The sequence below is a fragment of the Pangasianodon hypophthalmus genome, chromosome 28, assembly GCF_027358585.1.
Source record: "Pangasianodon hypophthalmus isolate fPanHyp1 chromosome 28, fPanHyp1.pri, whole genome shotgun sequence".
NCBI classification, from domain to species: domain Eukaryota; kingdom Metazoa; phylum Chordata; class Actinopteri; order Siluriformes; family Pangasiidae; genus Pangasianodon; species Pangasianodon hypophthalmus.
The window spans coordinates 5,941,704-5,958,139 of NC_069737.1; the positions used below are offsets into that span (position 1 = coordinate 5,941,704).

The 16,436-nt window shown below is 37.6% G+C and overlaps 2 protein-coding genes across 3 annotated transcripts; both read left to right on the plus strand.

The window, feature by feature from the left end:
- Window positions 1-29: 29 nt before the first annotated feature.
- On the plus strand, window positions 30-8,905 carry alpk1 (alpha-kinase 1). 2 transcript variants are annotated; one of them, XM_026945293.3, is made up of 14 exons: window positions 30-181; window positions 1,173-1,322; window positions 1,737-1,891; window positions 2,207-2,405; window positions 2,509-2,568; window positions 2,921-3,007; window positions 3,255-3,331; window positions 3,642-3,737; window positions 3,962-4,066; window positions 4,271-6,152; window positions 6,838-6,991; window positions 7,170-7,332; window positions 7,991-8,177; window positions 8,308-8,904. In XM_026945293.3, the coding sequence occupies exons 2-14, from the start codon at window positions 1,223-1,225 to the stop codon at window positions 8,502-8,504; spliced, it is 3,462 nt and encodes a 1,153-aa protein (XP_026801094.3). In that variant the 5' UTR covers window positions 30-181; window positions 1,173-1,222; the 3' UTR covers window positions 8,505-8,904. The 2 variants fall into 2 exon arrangements, with proteins under 2 accessions (XP_026801094.3, XP_026801095.3); XM_026945294.3 differs by having other exon boundaries at window positions 58-181; window positions 1,145-1,322; window positions 8,308-8,905.
- A 386-nt stretch (window positions 8,906-9,291) lies between these two features.
- Window positions 9,292-14,720, plus strand: epdl1 (ependymin-like 1). Its single transcript, XM_026945167.3, has 6 exons — window positions 9,292-9,565; window positions 10,650-10,684; window positions 11,464-11,598; window positions 13,621-13,807; window positions 14,247-14,334; window positions 14,524-14,720. Exons 1-6 carry the CDS (start codon window positions 9,490-9,492, stop codon window positions 14,639-14,641), a joined length of 639 nt encoding a protein of 212 aa, XP_026800968.1. The 5' UTR covers window positions 9,292-9,489; the 3' UTR covers window positions 14,642-14,720.
- The last annotated feature ends 1,716 nt before the right edge of the window (window positions 14,721-16,436 follow it).

Sequence of the window (16,436 nt, forward strand, 5' to 3'; positions counted from 1 at the left end):
TGTGGAGCGCAATGACGTCAAGCAGCGACACGGAACCAGGAAGTGGGAAAATCTGAAACTACAACAACTCGGAAAGAACACAACAGTCACAACATCAATCACAGCAAAGTCACTTTACAAAAAGGCACCATACTGCAAACTGTTAACAGCCATGTGTCCGAATATCACACCTTATCATCAGGTATGAACATTTAACACGGGAATAATGTGTGTTAATCGAAAAGGGGGCTTTAAAAAACATTTTTGAGAGGCTGAAAGAAATTTGACAAGTGTTGAATGAAATGTTGTTACAGTACTGGATTACCTGACAGCTTAACACCTATAGTAATTTATTAATTCTGATACTGAATTCTTCATTCTGATTGGTCGATTAACTGTAGATTCATTGTTTTTAATTTGTTTCTATAGTAACAGCTCATTCACATTGACTTGTATGGACAGTTGAGGACAATCTGTATAATTGAAGTCTAATAACATCTTTAAAAATGTGTTGTTATTTAACAAAAATGTATAATAGTTGATATGGCTAAGTTTTATGTAAGGAGACAGTTATGGAAGGAGTCTCCAGTGTCAGCACTTTGTAACAGTCAGTAAGTTTTCTGCCACTGGAAAGTCTTCAGGATAGAAGAGTTAGTGTTTTTGTTTTTTAATTGTCTTATTAACTTCAAGAAATAAAAGAGAGGTTGGTGAGAAAATGACTGTTTATAGCTGCTACAACATAAGTGATGATATGAACCAGCTTGTTTAGCAGATGTTCCACAACATTAAATGTAAATATAAATGGATAGAAAGTCATACTTTAATAAATAAAACATTTGTTAGCATTGGTAAATTGCTGTTGTATTAAAGGAATAAACCACTTTGGTATGTGATGTTATAGGAAATAATCAACTTCAAGGTGGTAAAAGTAACTACGCTTCATGTCCGGACACATCATACCATCGTTGATTAGTTTCCTATAAAACCATGCAGAAAGTGTTTTATCCCTTACACAGCACTGAGTTAATTAAATTCTGTAGCTCTTAAACAATATTGTAAGAGTTGGAAACTGTAGATGTTTCAACACAGAGGATTTTCCCATGGGAAATGTCTGTGTGTCTCAAACACAAACCATCTACAGCAGGTTAAGCAACATCTCTATTAGTGGATTTCCCTTCTGAAATTCTGTTTAGTGATTCAGCATGGTTTAAGGCAGTGAAGAAAACTGAATGCTGCTGACGTTATGAACACTCTGGAGTTAGCGGCGCAGCTGGAGGAGTGTCTCCACCTGGCGAGGAGAGACATCACTGCAGCGGACAAGGAGATGTTCAAGAATGCCACAGGTAATGATTTCCTTTCAGTCAATGTATGCTGGTTTTAGGCTGTATATTTGGTGAACGTTGAAAGGGTTGATTATATCAAAGACCAAGTCTGGTTGACCCACTCTGATAATTTTTCCTGCTCTAAAACATCAATTCAACTTAAGACATGATCTGTAGAATGTGTTGAAGATGGAGTCAGGGGGAACAAAACAAACAATGTGGACCACCAACATCCTACCAATCAGCAGGATCAGCATCAACCAGAATCACTAATGCACCTTTAAAACAGAGCATGTATGTGATATATGATTTACCAGATATCGGACTATAGGAACTAACGTTGTTAGAGGTTAGACTTTAGCATTCGCTATCTCATAGCTCAGGCACTGATAACACTTGCTTTAAACCATCTGACCTCCAGCCTTTGACCCCTAGGCATGCTGTCTGCTGAAGTGAACACTCTCCTGCAGGAGGCAGTGAACATGAAGTGGCCATTTGTTGAGGAAAAATGGCAGTACAAGCGTTCAGTGGCATCAGAAGACAAAGTGAATACTACAGATCTCATTGGCAGACATCTACCTCAGCTAATGGTAATGATATGAATATAAAATATGAATAAATCAATTTCTAAACAACTAGGTAACGTAAATAAAAACTGCACAGTGTTTATAATCACAGAATCACTTTCTGTGAATGACTAGTACAGCATGGGGTTTTCTACCAATGACAATACATCTGTAGAACCTTTAATACCAATATTAGTTTGGACATAATAGTAATAATAATAATAATAATAATAATAATGATAATAATGATAATAATAATGATAATAGGGCAATTTTCAACTTCCCAAATGATTGTGTCCTTACTTATCATTATTCTAACCACTTTTTTGCTACTTAAAGGTCTTCCTCAGAGCATCCATCATGGCTGCCGAGTCAGCATGGGCGATGTCCGTCATATTTCTGCTGGACCGCTTTCTCTACTGGATAGACAGCTCTCACACACTGCTGAAGATTGCTAAAGCACTACATATGCGCTACCCAGAAACCCCGGTCGCCCCTCAGATCATCATCCGGCAGGCCAGAGTCTACCTCAACACTGGTGAGGTCATCATTCTATAGTAACTTGCCTGAATTAATCAGTTATGCAAATTGAGAAAACATGTTAATAGTAAAATGTTAATAATTACAGTTTTTTCTCTCAGGTAAACTACAGAAAGCAGAGTACATACTGAGCAGTCTGATAAATAACAATGGAGCAACTGGTAAGTCTTTGATATTGGACCCAAGTCAGTATATTTTCATATACTCATACTCATGTGTTATGAAATTATATTTCTCAAACCAAACTCCCAAATTCATTCCTTATATAAGTGTGTGTGTGTTCTGATTGGCTCATCGCAGCAGGCAGAGTGATGTACTACAATAATATAGAGGAGAATATGCCATCAATATCAGTAGTGTACATGAAATTTAACAGGATAAGCAAGTTTTCAGAAGGATTTTCATTTTCAATCTGTCCTTTTTAATAACTGTTTATTAAACGATGAGGATAAACTGTGGAAAATTCTTCTTCTCAATAGTGACATATCCTTTTACTGTATGTTTCTGCTCCAGGATGTTGGAAATACCAGCGGGATTGCGATCGGGTCCTTGTGCAGTCAGTCAGCGTGCAAGTTCGGGGACAGGTGCTACAAAAGCTAGGTACGATTCTGGCACACCAAAATGTGTGTAAATATTAGCATCAGGGTTTTTCATGATAATTGCCTAACCTTTTATCACAGAAGACCACACGATGGCAATATGATCACATTATTGTAGGATGCATTCATCTATGGAAAACTACAAACCTAATATTATTGCAAATTTTCTGCTTTGAATTTTGACAGTAATGTAAGGTCAGCGATTGTATGTTTGTTGGTGTGTATACACGGTGTGGGCTGTGTTGTAGGTCTGTGGCTGGAGGCAGCAGAACTCATCTGGGCTTCACTTATCGGTTTCCATGTGCTGCCTCTTCCTGATAAAAAGGTAAATATAATCTAACCATATACTCCCATATAAATTCCAAATGATCTTGTAATAAATAAATAACATTTAACTGTACAACATTATAACAACATACAGTATAGTGCCTAAAGATATCTTTCCTTATATGGTCATTGCTTCCTGTTGCCGTTAATGCTCACTGTTTAAGTTGTTTTATTGCCCCTGTCCTGCTTTCCATATGTGGTCACAACATATTAAGTTTATAAGGTTTAGTATTGTAAATGAAGATGAATGTTTTACTAGCACTCAGTCTGTATGCAGTAATTGATAATTGTGTGTTTGTGTATTACAGGGTATTGGAACATCTCTTGGGCTTCTAGCTAACATCCTGATCTCTATGAACGATAAAGACTTTGCTACATTTCAGAAGAAGCCTCATATCGACCTGGTAGGATGGAGTCACACAATTCCTCGCCATGTTGCGTCATGCCAGACCAACTCTTTAGATATTATAGCAAAACCGCTGTAACCTTTAAGTTAAAATCTTCCCATGCTGATGGCAGATGGTAGTGGAAATAAGAGATGGAAATAAGAAATAATAAAAGATCACCTTTGTTCATATTTACAAATGCTAATTGTTAAAAAAAAAAATTATGTCTATGTTTTTAACAGGGGTTTTTGGGAGACTGTAATCATCGACTGCTCTGCGCAGCTCAGGCTGCCAAAATGGCCGCCGTGTACAGTCAGTTCGGCTCTCTGTATGTATTTACCCACATGGTGCGTATCTTCTCTTTTCACTCTTTCTTTTTCACCAATAAATGTCCCGCACTCTAAAATTCATACTTGCTACAATCTTAATATTTAAAGAAACACGCATACAGTATATTGTACTGTTCCTGGTTTGTTTATAAGCAAATTTAGAAATGTGTTATTGTTGTTTCTGGCTAAATCTTGATTTCTTACTTCACAAACTTTCTCCAGGTTACTCAAGGAACATGTCTCCTGTCCTACAGTTTTTCCAAAGACTGTCCTGCTCCAGCTAAGCGTACATATCTCGCTTTGGCTAAGGAAGCCTTTGAGAATGGTTTGCTAACGAAGAAAGACGATGAAGTGGTGACTAGTCAACAGGAACTACACACACTCCTCAAAGCAGCTTACTGCGTAGCCACAACCAACAAATGGATGTTTGGACCAAGTGAACAGGTTAACGCGGCTGTTCAGGCTTGCCAGGAAGCTGTGGGTTTTTTTTATTCTTACTGCTTTAAAGACAACTCTGATAAAAACGCACTTTCTTCTGAAGTCATGGCGAAGCTACAGCATGTTAAGGCGCTTCTCAAAATGAAGCCCTTCAAAAATTCTGACCCTCGTTCGTTCATTCCTGATAGTTATCGTGCCATTGAGGACAGACCAGTCCCGTTCACCATTGATGATTTTGCAAAGGTCATGGAATGTTTTCAGAAGCACCACAAATCAGTGTGTGAAGCTTTTTCGGTGCAGAAATGTGGAGGAAACCATCAAGACGCAAGTCATGCTAACTGCATCACAGCTGTCCAAACGCGAACTGAGTCATTTGCAACAGAATGTCATACTATAAGCCATAAATCGAGTGAATGTCAGCTGGGGATCGAAAACAAAAACATTTTGGCCAAGCCGGAAATCTCAGATCAGCTCGCAGAAACCGTCTCTGATACAAAGGACAGCGAGGAAAAGAAGCCAGGTGAAAAAGTCCAAAAAGCTAAAATTTCAAGAATGTCTGGAGGAAGCAGCAGTTTAGGATCTTCGTGGACAAGTCTGTCTGATAATAGTGGGAATTCACCAGTTCTAGTCGATCCTTTCTGTTGCACAGAAGTAGATGACGATGATGGTGTTGACAACAAGCAGAACAGACATAATGATATTGAAGGCAAACGTGCCAAATCTGCTAATGCTAGCAATCAAACCAGAAGAGATTTTTCCTTCCAAGCTAGCACAAGTCATTCAAAGGGGAACATGCAAGAGCTTTGCACCACTTTGGGAAGTGAAGACAACAGTGATGGAGGTACAGGAGATAGCATGTCTAATGCTAGCCATGGAGCCTGCACAGAGCTTTCCTTTCTAGCTAGTGCTAGTCAACAGCAGTCAAATCAAGAACTTTTCACCACATTGGGAAGTGAAGACTACTGTCAAATCACCAATAATTTTGATGGGAAAGACAAAAAGACAAGAACTTCATCAGGGTCCATTAGTAGCTTGGGCTCTTCATGGCAAAGTATCTCATTCTCCAAATCACCTCACATTGGAGGTTTTACCGAGGTCTTGGAGAACAAGCAAGCAGTCGATCAAAACTGTGACACTTTACCAAGCCCCAGTAGTTCTTTTGAGTCTCTAAACCTCAATTCTTCAGCATCATCAATTCAAAAAGAACACTTTAGTCCTTCCTACCAGACAGGAAATGATTCAAGCAAAGCCCAGACTGGAAGTTTCAATAACAAACAGTCATTACCATCTACTGAGTTTGACTCATTTGAATTTTTGCAGGTCGATCATTCTGAAGCAACACAAGGAATCACAACTCCAGCGAACAAACATATGGAAGGCAACATAAAGGTTTCTCCTCCTGATGAAATTAAAGTTGATGCCTACAAACAGTCTTTTATGTCTGGAAAAATGACAGAGACTGCAGATAGTGATCAGTGTTTGTCCAACGACAGCCTTTTTTCCAATATGAACTGTCGCAACGGCTGTTTTCAGGGTTGCAAAATGGGAAGTGTAGTTTTGACAGAGCAGGACTACAGATCCCTCCTCTCAGGAGTGTGCCAAGGTTGCCTACTGAGGAGGCTTCCAGACAAACCATTTAAACTCAGCCATTACAACAAAGCTTATAGTAGGTTCCTCCATTATTCCTACAGTTTGGCCAAATATTGAAATCTATTTATTTATCCAATTCAGAAGTTTCCCAATTCATTCACAGAGGGCCGGTAATTCTAGCTTGGTTGGAATAAAAATCTGTAGCCACACCAGCCCTTGGCAGATAAGATTAGACACACCTGGTTTAGTTTATTTATTGGCTGTTGTTGTTTTTATTTCATGGTACTTTGCACACCAGATAACAATTTTAGGTTATCAGGAAGCTTGGATGCTTTTGGCCTGTGCTGGCTACCTTAGACTGGAGTGCCAAGAAATAAAAAGACAATAAAAAGTAATAAAAATCTAATTGATAATAAAAAAGTAATAAAAAGCTAATTGATGTATATAAATCAATTATATACTGTATAGAGGTGTTACAGATGAAATTTTGAAGGTATGATAGCTTTGTTCTTGGCTGACAGGAGCAGAACCTGATGTGGTAGGCCATCTGCCTAAAGATCGATGTGTTGTGCATTTTGAGATGCTTTTCTGCTCATCACTGTTCTAAACAGTGCTTATTTGAGTTACTGTAGCATACTGTATTTCAAGACATAACTTTAATAACAATTTCTAATATAATAACAGTCTTTAATATGACTAGAATTACAGATTTAATCCTAGCTGTTAATACAATAATATATGTTTTATATATTATATTTTAGGTGCACTTGTGTTAAAATACTCCAAGACTACAGACTCGTGGACCGCCTGTGAAACGAATGTGTATGTGGGTGAAGTGCTAAAGATGGATGTTGAAGGAAGACAGAGACAGGCGTTCAGAGTTCAGTATCTACACCAGGAGATACTGCTGGGCAGGTCAGAACCACAAATAATTATGATCTTGTTAGTATTAATTTCTCATATCACAATAATTGCTTAACCTTTTATCACAGTTTTGTAATTTTAAATAATTCTTGTATAGCTTGTCAGAAGGGATCAGTCTGTGTGACTGGGTCAAAAATAATCAGTGCTAATTTGTTTTCTTGTTCCTCAGTTATGTAGGAAAGGAGTATTTGAAAGAAAGGAAGATTGACACACACCTGGGAGATGTGGAAAGACAGATGACGGCTCAGTATTATGTCATGGAGTTCAACAAGCGCCTTTATGAGAACAACATCACCACACAGATCTTCTACCTTCCCTCTGAGCTACTGCTGGTAACACACTCCCAATTGCTATTTATATTTACGCCTGCCCATCTATCAGTTAGTGTCTGTCTCCATCCATCCATTCATCCCTCTGTACCAAACCCCAGAATTATTGGCAGAGAACAGGCAAAAATGATTGGATAAACAATATTCCACACAATTATTCAAATTTTCATGTCAAACAAATCGAGAAAATGGAGAAGATTATTCTCTTGAGAACTTATTTTAAAAATTTAACTTATTTTAAAAACTTACTCTTAAAAATGATTGACACCCCTAAAGAACATTTCCATGAAATGCAGGCAAATATGGCAGGGGAACATTGATGCACTAGCGCAGTTTTTTGCTGGTGGTTCAGAGGCTCTTGTGAAGATTGATGGTAGATATTACCGGAAGAGACTGAGTGCTGTTTTACTGTCCAAGGAAGAATTAAAATACACTGAATATCAATTATGATGAAACAGGAGTCTGCCTATTTTAAGAAACAAGAGTCTGCCTATCTGTCAGTCATCTAAGAATTACTGATTTCTGTCTAAACTCACATATCTTTTTGTCCAATCCCTAAATGAAGGTATGTGCGTATGCCTTCATAATCCTTATTGATATAGTTACACGTTTATCTGACGCTGTTCTAGCTCTGAAACCTGGTCGATTCTCTGTGTTCCAGCTCCTGGAGTCTGACACCATCTTGGCCTGTATTTCAGTGGAGCCATACATGCTGGGGGAATTTGTGAAACTCACCAACAACACAACGAAAATCAACAACCTTCATTCGACCACAGAATACGGCATTGCGTTCGGACACTTCACTTATGAGTTCTCCAACGGGCAAGAGGTGGTGGTAGACCTGCAAGGTACCAGAGGACAAGGGAACACACTTTACTAAAGCACTTTATGAATGTATTGCCCTTAAACTTGTCACCCAACCTGTGTGGGTAAAATAAGCTCAATTTAATATTCTCAACGTGTTTGTTTATTCATCAGGCTGGATGACAGCAAATGGGAAAGGACTGATGTATCTTACAGATCCTCAGATCCACACGCTCAGGAAGCCCAAATCTGTCAATAACTTCCATCACAACGGTATCAGGAAGTTCCTACAGGATCAGCATGGAAAGCACTGCAACTCCATCTGTACGAGGGCTGCACTACACACACTCCAACTACAGAGTGAAAATTAGCATGATAATAAACATTACTGAGTTACTGACAGTCCAAATGTTACAGATTTTATAGAATATATCACAATATCTGCTTACAGTTTCATGTTTTCAAAATAGACAACATTAAAAAGAAATAACTGCACATAGATAGATAGATAGATAGATAGATAGAAACACTGCCTTCCATCACACCACCTACAAATGACAGGGTACTGTGTAATCTCTTAAAGTATTTTTTTTTACACAGTGTGTTCTTTCTGTTTTCTCTGTCAGTTCTCTCATATACAGTAGGTTTTGATTTCTGATGTATTTGATGACTACAGTCTCAGTGTGTGTGTGTGTGTGTGTGTGTGTGTGTGTTTTTAAGAGATTTAAATAAATCATGTGAACAGCTTAATAAACTTTTTGGGTGTGTGTGTTTCAGTGTTGACATTCTTGTTGCTCTGGTATCATTTTTAAGCAGGTCACGAGTGGTTTTAAAACCTGCTGAGCAATTTTTTTTTTCTAGATATTATCACGTGAAGTGTTACTTTTATGTTGTTTAGTTGGTGGAAATCCACAACATTAAATTGCGTATATAATTTATAAACATGTTTAATCAGGTATACCAAATTCTAAGACTAAGTTGCTGTAGTGCCTCCAATGTGTGCACACAGATCAGATGACAGCAACGTCATCGTTGTTATTATTAAATCATGGGACTTGTGTAAGCATGACACAGAAAATCCCTCTTACTGCATATGTTTATTCCTCCTAAGTTTTTACTTTATGTCTGTGTCATACAATATTTGATCATATTTTGAACAAAAACCCTTGATTAGCAAGGTAGGGTCATGTTACGCCAGAGTGTGATCTTACCCAGCGACCTTCAACACACTGAGTACACTTGGAATTGAAAATCAGGAAGTAAGAGTGTGTTTACAGTGTGCTGGTGTTAGTGAGGTACTATATAAAGGAAGAGGGAGCATAATTCACACAAGTGAGAACACTATAGTGACAAGACATGCAGCTCTGGTTGTGTTGCGCTCTGCTGGTGTTTGTGGCAGGAGGCTGCTTGGCACAGAAACCTCGTCCATGCAGTAAGTATTGGACTCAGATCAAGATCAACCTCAGTGTACTGTGTACTAGTGTTTTAGAGGGAAAAATCTTAATTTTGGTGTCTTGCTGTTTTGTAAAATACAACTTAGGTGTGTGTGTGTGTGTGTGTGTGTGAAGCAACACAATAATTCTCACTAAGGTTCATATTAATGCACTTATTTGAATACGTTATTATTTCTTACACAAAGACTCATTGTTGGCACTCATGTTTCTACTGTTCCAGTCATTTACATAACACTCTAATTGTCCACGGGCCAGGTTGAATCTTTAAGAAAATGCTCATTTTTCACACAACGATCTGTAGAGTTTACACAGACTGGTGTCTAAAACAAAAAAACATCTAATAAGCAGCAGTTCTGAGGGGCGGAAACACCTCGTTGATGAGAGAGGTCGAAGGAATATGCCAAAATAGTTTGAGCTGACAGGAAGGTTATGGCAACTCAAATAACCACTCTGTACACCTGTGGTGAGGAGAAAAGCATCTCAGAATACATGGGATTTCACTCTTCTCAGTGAAAAACAGGAAACTGAGGCTACAGTTGGCACAAGTTCACCTAAACTGAAAAGTATGATTAAAAAATGATTGCATTAGGAAAATGTCACCTGGTCTTTTTCCAATTTGTAATTGTCCAGATTACGTAGGTAGTGCTTTGAGACAGTATTTGGGATAAGATCTTATGGTGTAAGATCTTATGTCTTTCTTATAGTGAACAAATCTGATGGAGCATTGTATGTATAAATAAAATTGTTTAAAAAAAATGGCTATGAATGAGGATATGACTATCACTTTTTCACTTGATGATGTCACTTTTTCACTTAGTAAGCTGTGATTAAAAAAAAAAAAAGTAATTATCATGATATGTAATTTAATATTGGTGCATGCCTTTGCTTATACTTAGCATATTACCATATATGGATCATGCTCAGTAATTCGTATGAGTACCTCTCCTCTTAATGTGAACCTCTTTGGTGAAAGTGAAGGGAAACACACAAAAATGATAGTCATGCAATTCAGTGCATTTGGATGTAAATAAATAATAAATGTCTGCGTTTATTTATTTACAGGAAGTCCTCCTCTCCTCGAGGGAAGCCTCACTGTGGTAAGTGTTGAACACTTTTCATTTCTTCAGCAACATTTTCCTTTATCAATATCCTTACCGTCAGTCAACCGCATAGAGATTTTCTAGTATAGATCATGTTTGCTATTTTTTAGTATCATAATTTCCAAATTATATATATTTATACTAGCCTTACCATAGCTATTTATAACTATATCCAAACATTAATCACAGTTTTAAATCAACGCTGGTCAAAGTGCTGTTGCTGTACGCTGTTGCTAACGGTTTTGCTAGCTAGCATGTAAATGTTGTGTCTTTAATAAAGAAAATGTAAAGGCTGAATCACCATAGAGACAAACTTGAAAAATCAACATTTTCCTTATTAAATAATTTAAAAAAAAAAAAGAAGACTCATTTGACTAAAATTACAGGTATTGCACTTAGCATAAACTGCTAACTCCTCTGCACAAAGAAACGTCAGCAATGTGTTACAACTTGCCAATTCAGACCTGTCAGAAATTTCATTATTTAATGATTTAGTGATGCTTTGTCGAGCCTTATCTCTTATACACACACAAACACACACATTCATTCACACAGGGGCAATTAAGCGCAGTACATAGTACACAGGCTAACACTGCGATGATTTACAGTACATCAATTCCCTGCATAACTCTTAGCACCTGCTAGTGAGCAAGGACATATGAATATCTATTATAGTCTACGTTCATTCATGATTGCCATTTTATTCTTATTATTTTTTACATTTTTATCTACTACTCATATTTCTTACACTGCATCTCCTTGTCTCTCCTTCTCAGACAGCTCAAAATGGCGGTTACAGCGCATATGGGAAGTATGCTTACGATGCTATTCTCCAGCGTGTCCGCTTTGGAGAGTTTGTCCATCATGATAATAAAACGCTCATTAGGGATGTTCTGCTACTCTATCGAGAGGTAACACAGAGGCACACACACAGCTTTTAGGAAACCAAATTGAGGAACAAACACACCTCATATTTTGTATAATTTTAGTTCTCAGATAGAGGATGTAAATGAGGGAGAAAAACAATGAGGAACATAATTTCCTAAAAGGTCACGTGGGTCATCTCACTTCCTCTCTGAGCAGTTGGGATTCTGTTAGTCTAATATGAACGTATCTAACAATTATTAAGAGTATAATGACAGATTTTTCAATCATAAAGAAATACTTTACACACAATTAGAAAACGTGGCTTACATTGCATGAGGGTGAATGAGTACCAGTTAGCATGAGTATCTCAGAATAATGCTAAGTGGCCCATGTAGCGTATTAAGTACAACACTATTATACCCCTCGACAACAACCACCCCAACACCCCTCCCCCGAGTGGTGACTGCTGACATCATGGATACTGTTCCCATAACAAATCAACAACGCTACGTTGCATATGCTACTTAAGCTAATGTCACATGGCATCACCTGACTGTTCATAAGCGCTAACGTGTCTTAGCTGGCTGATGAAATGAATTAGCTAGCATTAATCAGATTGTTGTTTATGACACAGCCAAAATGACTGGCTAATAGTTAGCAAGAGTGGTTAGCTCCATATCTACTCTTACAAAAATTAAGTATACTGGGGACCTTCACAATCACCACACTCATTTTACCCTCAGGAAGGGTGTTAACCCACTAACATGCTAACCTATTTAAACATATTAAAGATCACTGACACACTAACCAGAGGTGGAATTACTACAAACATACTGACTTGAGTAAAATTAGTGCTACTGTTGTAGCAGAATCACGATCATAAGAATAGTTTATTAAGGATGTTCTACAAACAAACAAACAAACACACACTATTGGGAAACCAAATTAAGGAACCAACACACATCCTCATATTATGTATCATGTTAATTTTAATCGAGGGGAAAAAGTCCCCAATTTCTCAAAAGGTCACATAGGCCATCTCACTTCCTCTCTGAATAATCTGGATCCTGTTAAATTTATCAACACAACTAGAAATGAGGAGTTCACAATTTGTTTTGAACAATTATGTTAGCTAACCAAGTGGGCTATGCTAAACTGAACTCCACCTCCATTATCAACAGTATATAAAGAAAGGTAACATCAGCTGACTAGCTAACTTACCCAAATGCTGTCAGGGTTTATGTAGCTTGCTAGGTTTGTTAGCTAGCTAGCTAGCTCATGTTAATTTCCTATCTAGGAAAGATACATTTATTATTTATATATATTATGTATTTAACACATCAGGCAATCGCTACTGAACATCGAAGTGACATCGTGAGTTTAAAACAGAGCTTTCATACTGTAGAACATCAAAAGATCTGGCTAGCTAGTCTAGCTCACTCAGCTAGTTATCGGCTTAGCTGTACATGTTTCCACAGGTTGGATGTTGAGCCGCAAAACCCCAATATCTCCATTGGTTTGGCTCGCATAATTTGCTGTTTTCTTTGAAGAATTTAAAACAGAAGATAGCTGATAGATTGGGCCAGGGATGCTCATCTGTCTCCACTGTCTCAGACATTGCTGCAGCTCACTAAAGCATTTGGCACCTGAAGTGTAGAGTTTTGGCACTGCTCTATTTTATTATTTATTAGCTCTTGAAATTGAAATATTTAAAATTTGCACATATAGTCATTTATTTGGTTAACAGTGTTCAATGATTAAATGAATTATTATTTTTGTAATGGTGATCAAAAATAAATATAGTGTCAATTTTATTATTATTTTTTTAAATTCATGTAAAAGTCATATGATTTAATTATACTCAAAAAGTACTGTTAAAGTGAACCATGTACTCAAGTACTGTAATGAGAGTGCATGCAGTTCATTACTTTCCACTACTGACTATAACACACTCGTTTTTCCATCATAAAGGTGGTAAGATTATTCACATTTAAAAAGCAAAAAAGCAAGACAGATAAACAGTGGCCTCTCAAGCTGATGTTTTAACTTGTTCACTCTCTCATCAGCATGTGATGTACCTGATCAACCCTAAAAACAAGACGTGCCAAAAGCGGAAGCTGACGTCCCAGTTCCACCCGATGAAGATCCCCTGCAACTCTACTCTTCTTGGGCAGGTAGTGTTAGGGAGTCTCTCTGCACCTGGAGAAGGTCTGCTTGTCAACTCATGGACTGGAGAGGCATCTGAGGACCAAGGTACGCACAGCAAAGGAGACCTTCACCAAAAATGACTGTTAAAATTGACCTTGTGTGTGATAAAAATGGTTAAACAGTACTGTTCATTAATTTGGATTTGCTCCTAAAATGGATGCAGAGCCATCGCAGATCACTGTGGTTAAAGTTTTTCAAAAATGGCCAATGCACGAAGTAAGAAAAATTTAGGACGGCCATTTTGGTATCTACAGTAGATGGTTATTCTGTGTGTTCAGTGACTCAATGAACTTTCAGTTATTGCAAAATGGTGGTGTTTAGAAACGTTAGTACTCTACTAAATACTAAATAGTATGTAGTGTAAAAATGTTGCATACATTGTGTGATTTGAGACTTAGTTAATATTTGAAATTGTTGTTTTACTTTGTATTGATGCTCTTACTAAGAGTGGGTGTTTCTTTTCTCTTTTTTTTTTCCTCCTAAGGCCGGTACATCCTGACGTTCACTGAGTTTGGCTGCCTTCCTGTCAGTGTCCTTTTCAACAGGCCAAAGACCGGGTGGATTGTGATGAGGTAAGCATTTGTGTGTGTGAGGGAGAGAAATGTGAACATGAATACATATTACTATTATTGTGTACTTAGAAAGCCAGGTTTTGTTTGATATGGTAATATCCATACACTGAAAGTTTACTTGTGTTTATCTGTTCCATTATGTACAGCCAAATTAAGAGAAACAAATCCTGTCTAATCTGACTCTTTCAGCTTTTTTAACAACATTCGTGGGATTAAGGAGCCGTCTGTGTTCTTTCCTCCGCCAATCTGCAAGAATGCTACACTGGATACAGAAGAGGAAGGAGATTTCTTCAGTGCTTTCTTCTGAGGCAATACTAGTGCTTCATATGACCTATATGTACCACTGAACATTAATGAACTTAAATAAAGAGTTTGGCAAATTTAAATGTACAAAATGTGATTCCTTATTTATTTATTTACTTACTTATATTTTGTACAAATGCATAAATGGGCTACATTTGGTTTTTAGTCAAAAAGTTCCTTTAAAACTTGGATGATTTTGTAGACTTAATTTAGATTTTTTATGAAAAATTTAACACAGCATACAGTTCTGTTTTTCACAGCTATTTATATGGCTTGTGTCTTTAATACAGGCAATGTAATGGCAGAGTGACTGTGGAAACAAGACTAACTTTTGATGTTCCTGATAGTTGATGCTAAGTGCAAAAACTCAAGTGCAATAAAATGCATCAGGAATGATTTTCTGCTCACCATGGTTGTAAAGAGTGGTTATATAAGTTACCATAGCTTTCCTGTCAGGTGTTGTTTTGTTTTTCCAGCACCATTCTGCGTAACTCTAGAGACTGTTGTGTGTGAAAATCCCAGGAGATCAGCTGTTTCTGAAATACTCGAACCAGCCCTTCTGACACCAAGAACCATGCCATGCTCAAAGTCACTGAATTCACAGTTTTTCCCACTGCCATATTTGATATGAGCATTAACTGAAGCTTTTGGCTTTGTCTGCATGACTGTATGCATTGTGCCACTGCTAAAAGATTGGCTAAGTGGATAATAGCATGAATGAGCAAGTGTGTTGGTGTTCTTATAAAGTGGCCGGTAATTGTGTATCAAAATATTCAACATTCAATGTACATTCAGGAAAAGTCTGTTGTTGTTTTTTTGCACTCCCAATATAAAATCCATCCAAAGCAGCATAAGAACAGATGAGTTGCAAGGATTCCAATTTTGGATAAATTTGAAGGAGCATTGCATGGCACGTGACTGTCTTAGAAAAGGCAAAGCCATAATTCTGTTCATTACAAACATTTAAAAACATGACTGACTGAAGAGTATTTAAAGCTAAACAGCACATGGGCTACATTTTTTTCAACTTTTTGAATATTCACTCATTCATGAAGGTCAATATGTGACATAATTTGTCCTGTATTTTTGTGCCCATCGTTTCACACATACACTAGGTCTTCACAATGGTTGGGCATAATGTAATAGTGAATAAAACCAAGCCAATTTCACGAGAAACACAAGATGCTATGGAGGTGTAGGTCTGAATGGGAGATGGGATACAGTGATTCAGTGATTCAGTCCATGTCCAAGCAGCTAAAGAGCAGAAAACAGAGTGGAATCTCTCAATTCCTTTTTTCCCCTGAGGCAGATATGGTATGTTGTTGGTGGTGGTGGTGTTGTTTAATTAATTTTTTGTGTTGTTCTGAGTAGATATCTGATTAAATGATGAATCATTAACTGAAAAAAATTAGCCAGAGCACACTGAGGCTAGGTTATGTAACTAGGTTTAATCAATTCAGTGCAAATTTGCCTAATCATGCTGATAATATCCCATCTATTCTCAGAGATTTTGGATTGAAGATTAATATTATTAGATATATTTATTTTATAATTCATAATAGGTTACCATCCATCCATTTTCTGTAACCACTTGTCCTACACAGGGTTGTGGGGAGCCTGGAACCTATCTCAAGGGACTTGGGGCATAAGGTCAGGGACACCAACCCACTGAAGGGCACAATAGCATGTGCATACACACACACACACAGGGGAGGAAACCGGAGTACCCAGAGGAAACCCCCGAAGCACGGGGAGAACATGCAAACTCTGTGCACACAGGGTGAAAGCAGGAATCGAAC

Bases quoted from the DNA above. Each gene is read 5' to 3' on its own strand.
- alpk1 (XM_026945293.3), top strand. From the start codon at position 1,223: ATGAACACTCTGGAGTTAGCGGCGCAGCTGGAGGAGTGTCTCCACCTG. The intron at 2,406-2,508 runs GTGAGGTCATCA...TTTTTCTCTCAG, and splicing joins CAGAGTCTACCTCAACACTG to GTAAACTACAGAAAGCAGAG. The intron at 6,153-6,837 runs GTAGGTTCCTCC...ATTATATTTTAG, and splicing joins CCATTACAACAAAGCTTATA to GTGCACTTGTGTTAAAATAC.
- epdl1 (XM_026945167.3), top strand. From the start codon at position 9,490: ATGCAGCTCTGGTTGTGTTGCGCTCTGCTGGTGTTTGTGGCAGGAGGC. The intron at 9,566-10,649 runs GTAAGTATTGGA...ATTTATTTACAG, and splicing joins ACAGAAACCTCGTCCATGCA to GAAGTCCTCCTCTCCTCGAG. The intron at 13,808-14,246 runs GTACGCACAGCA...TTTCCTCCTAAG, and splicing joins AGAGGCATCTGAGGACCAAG to GCCGGTACATCCTGACGTTC.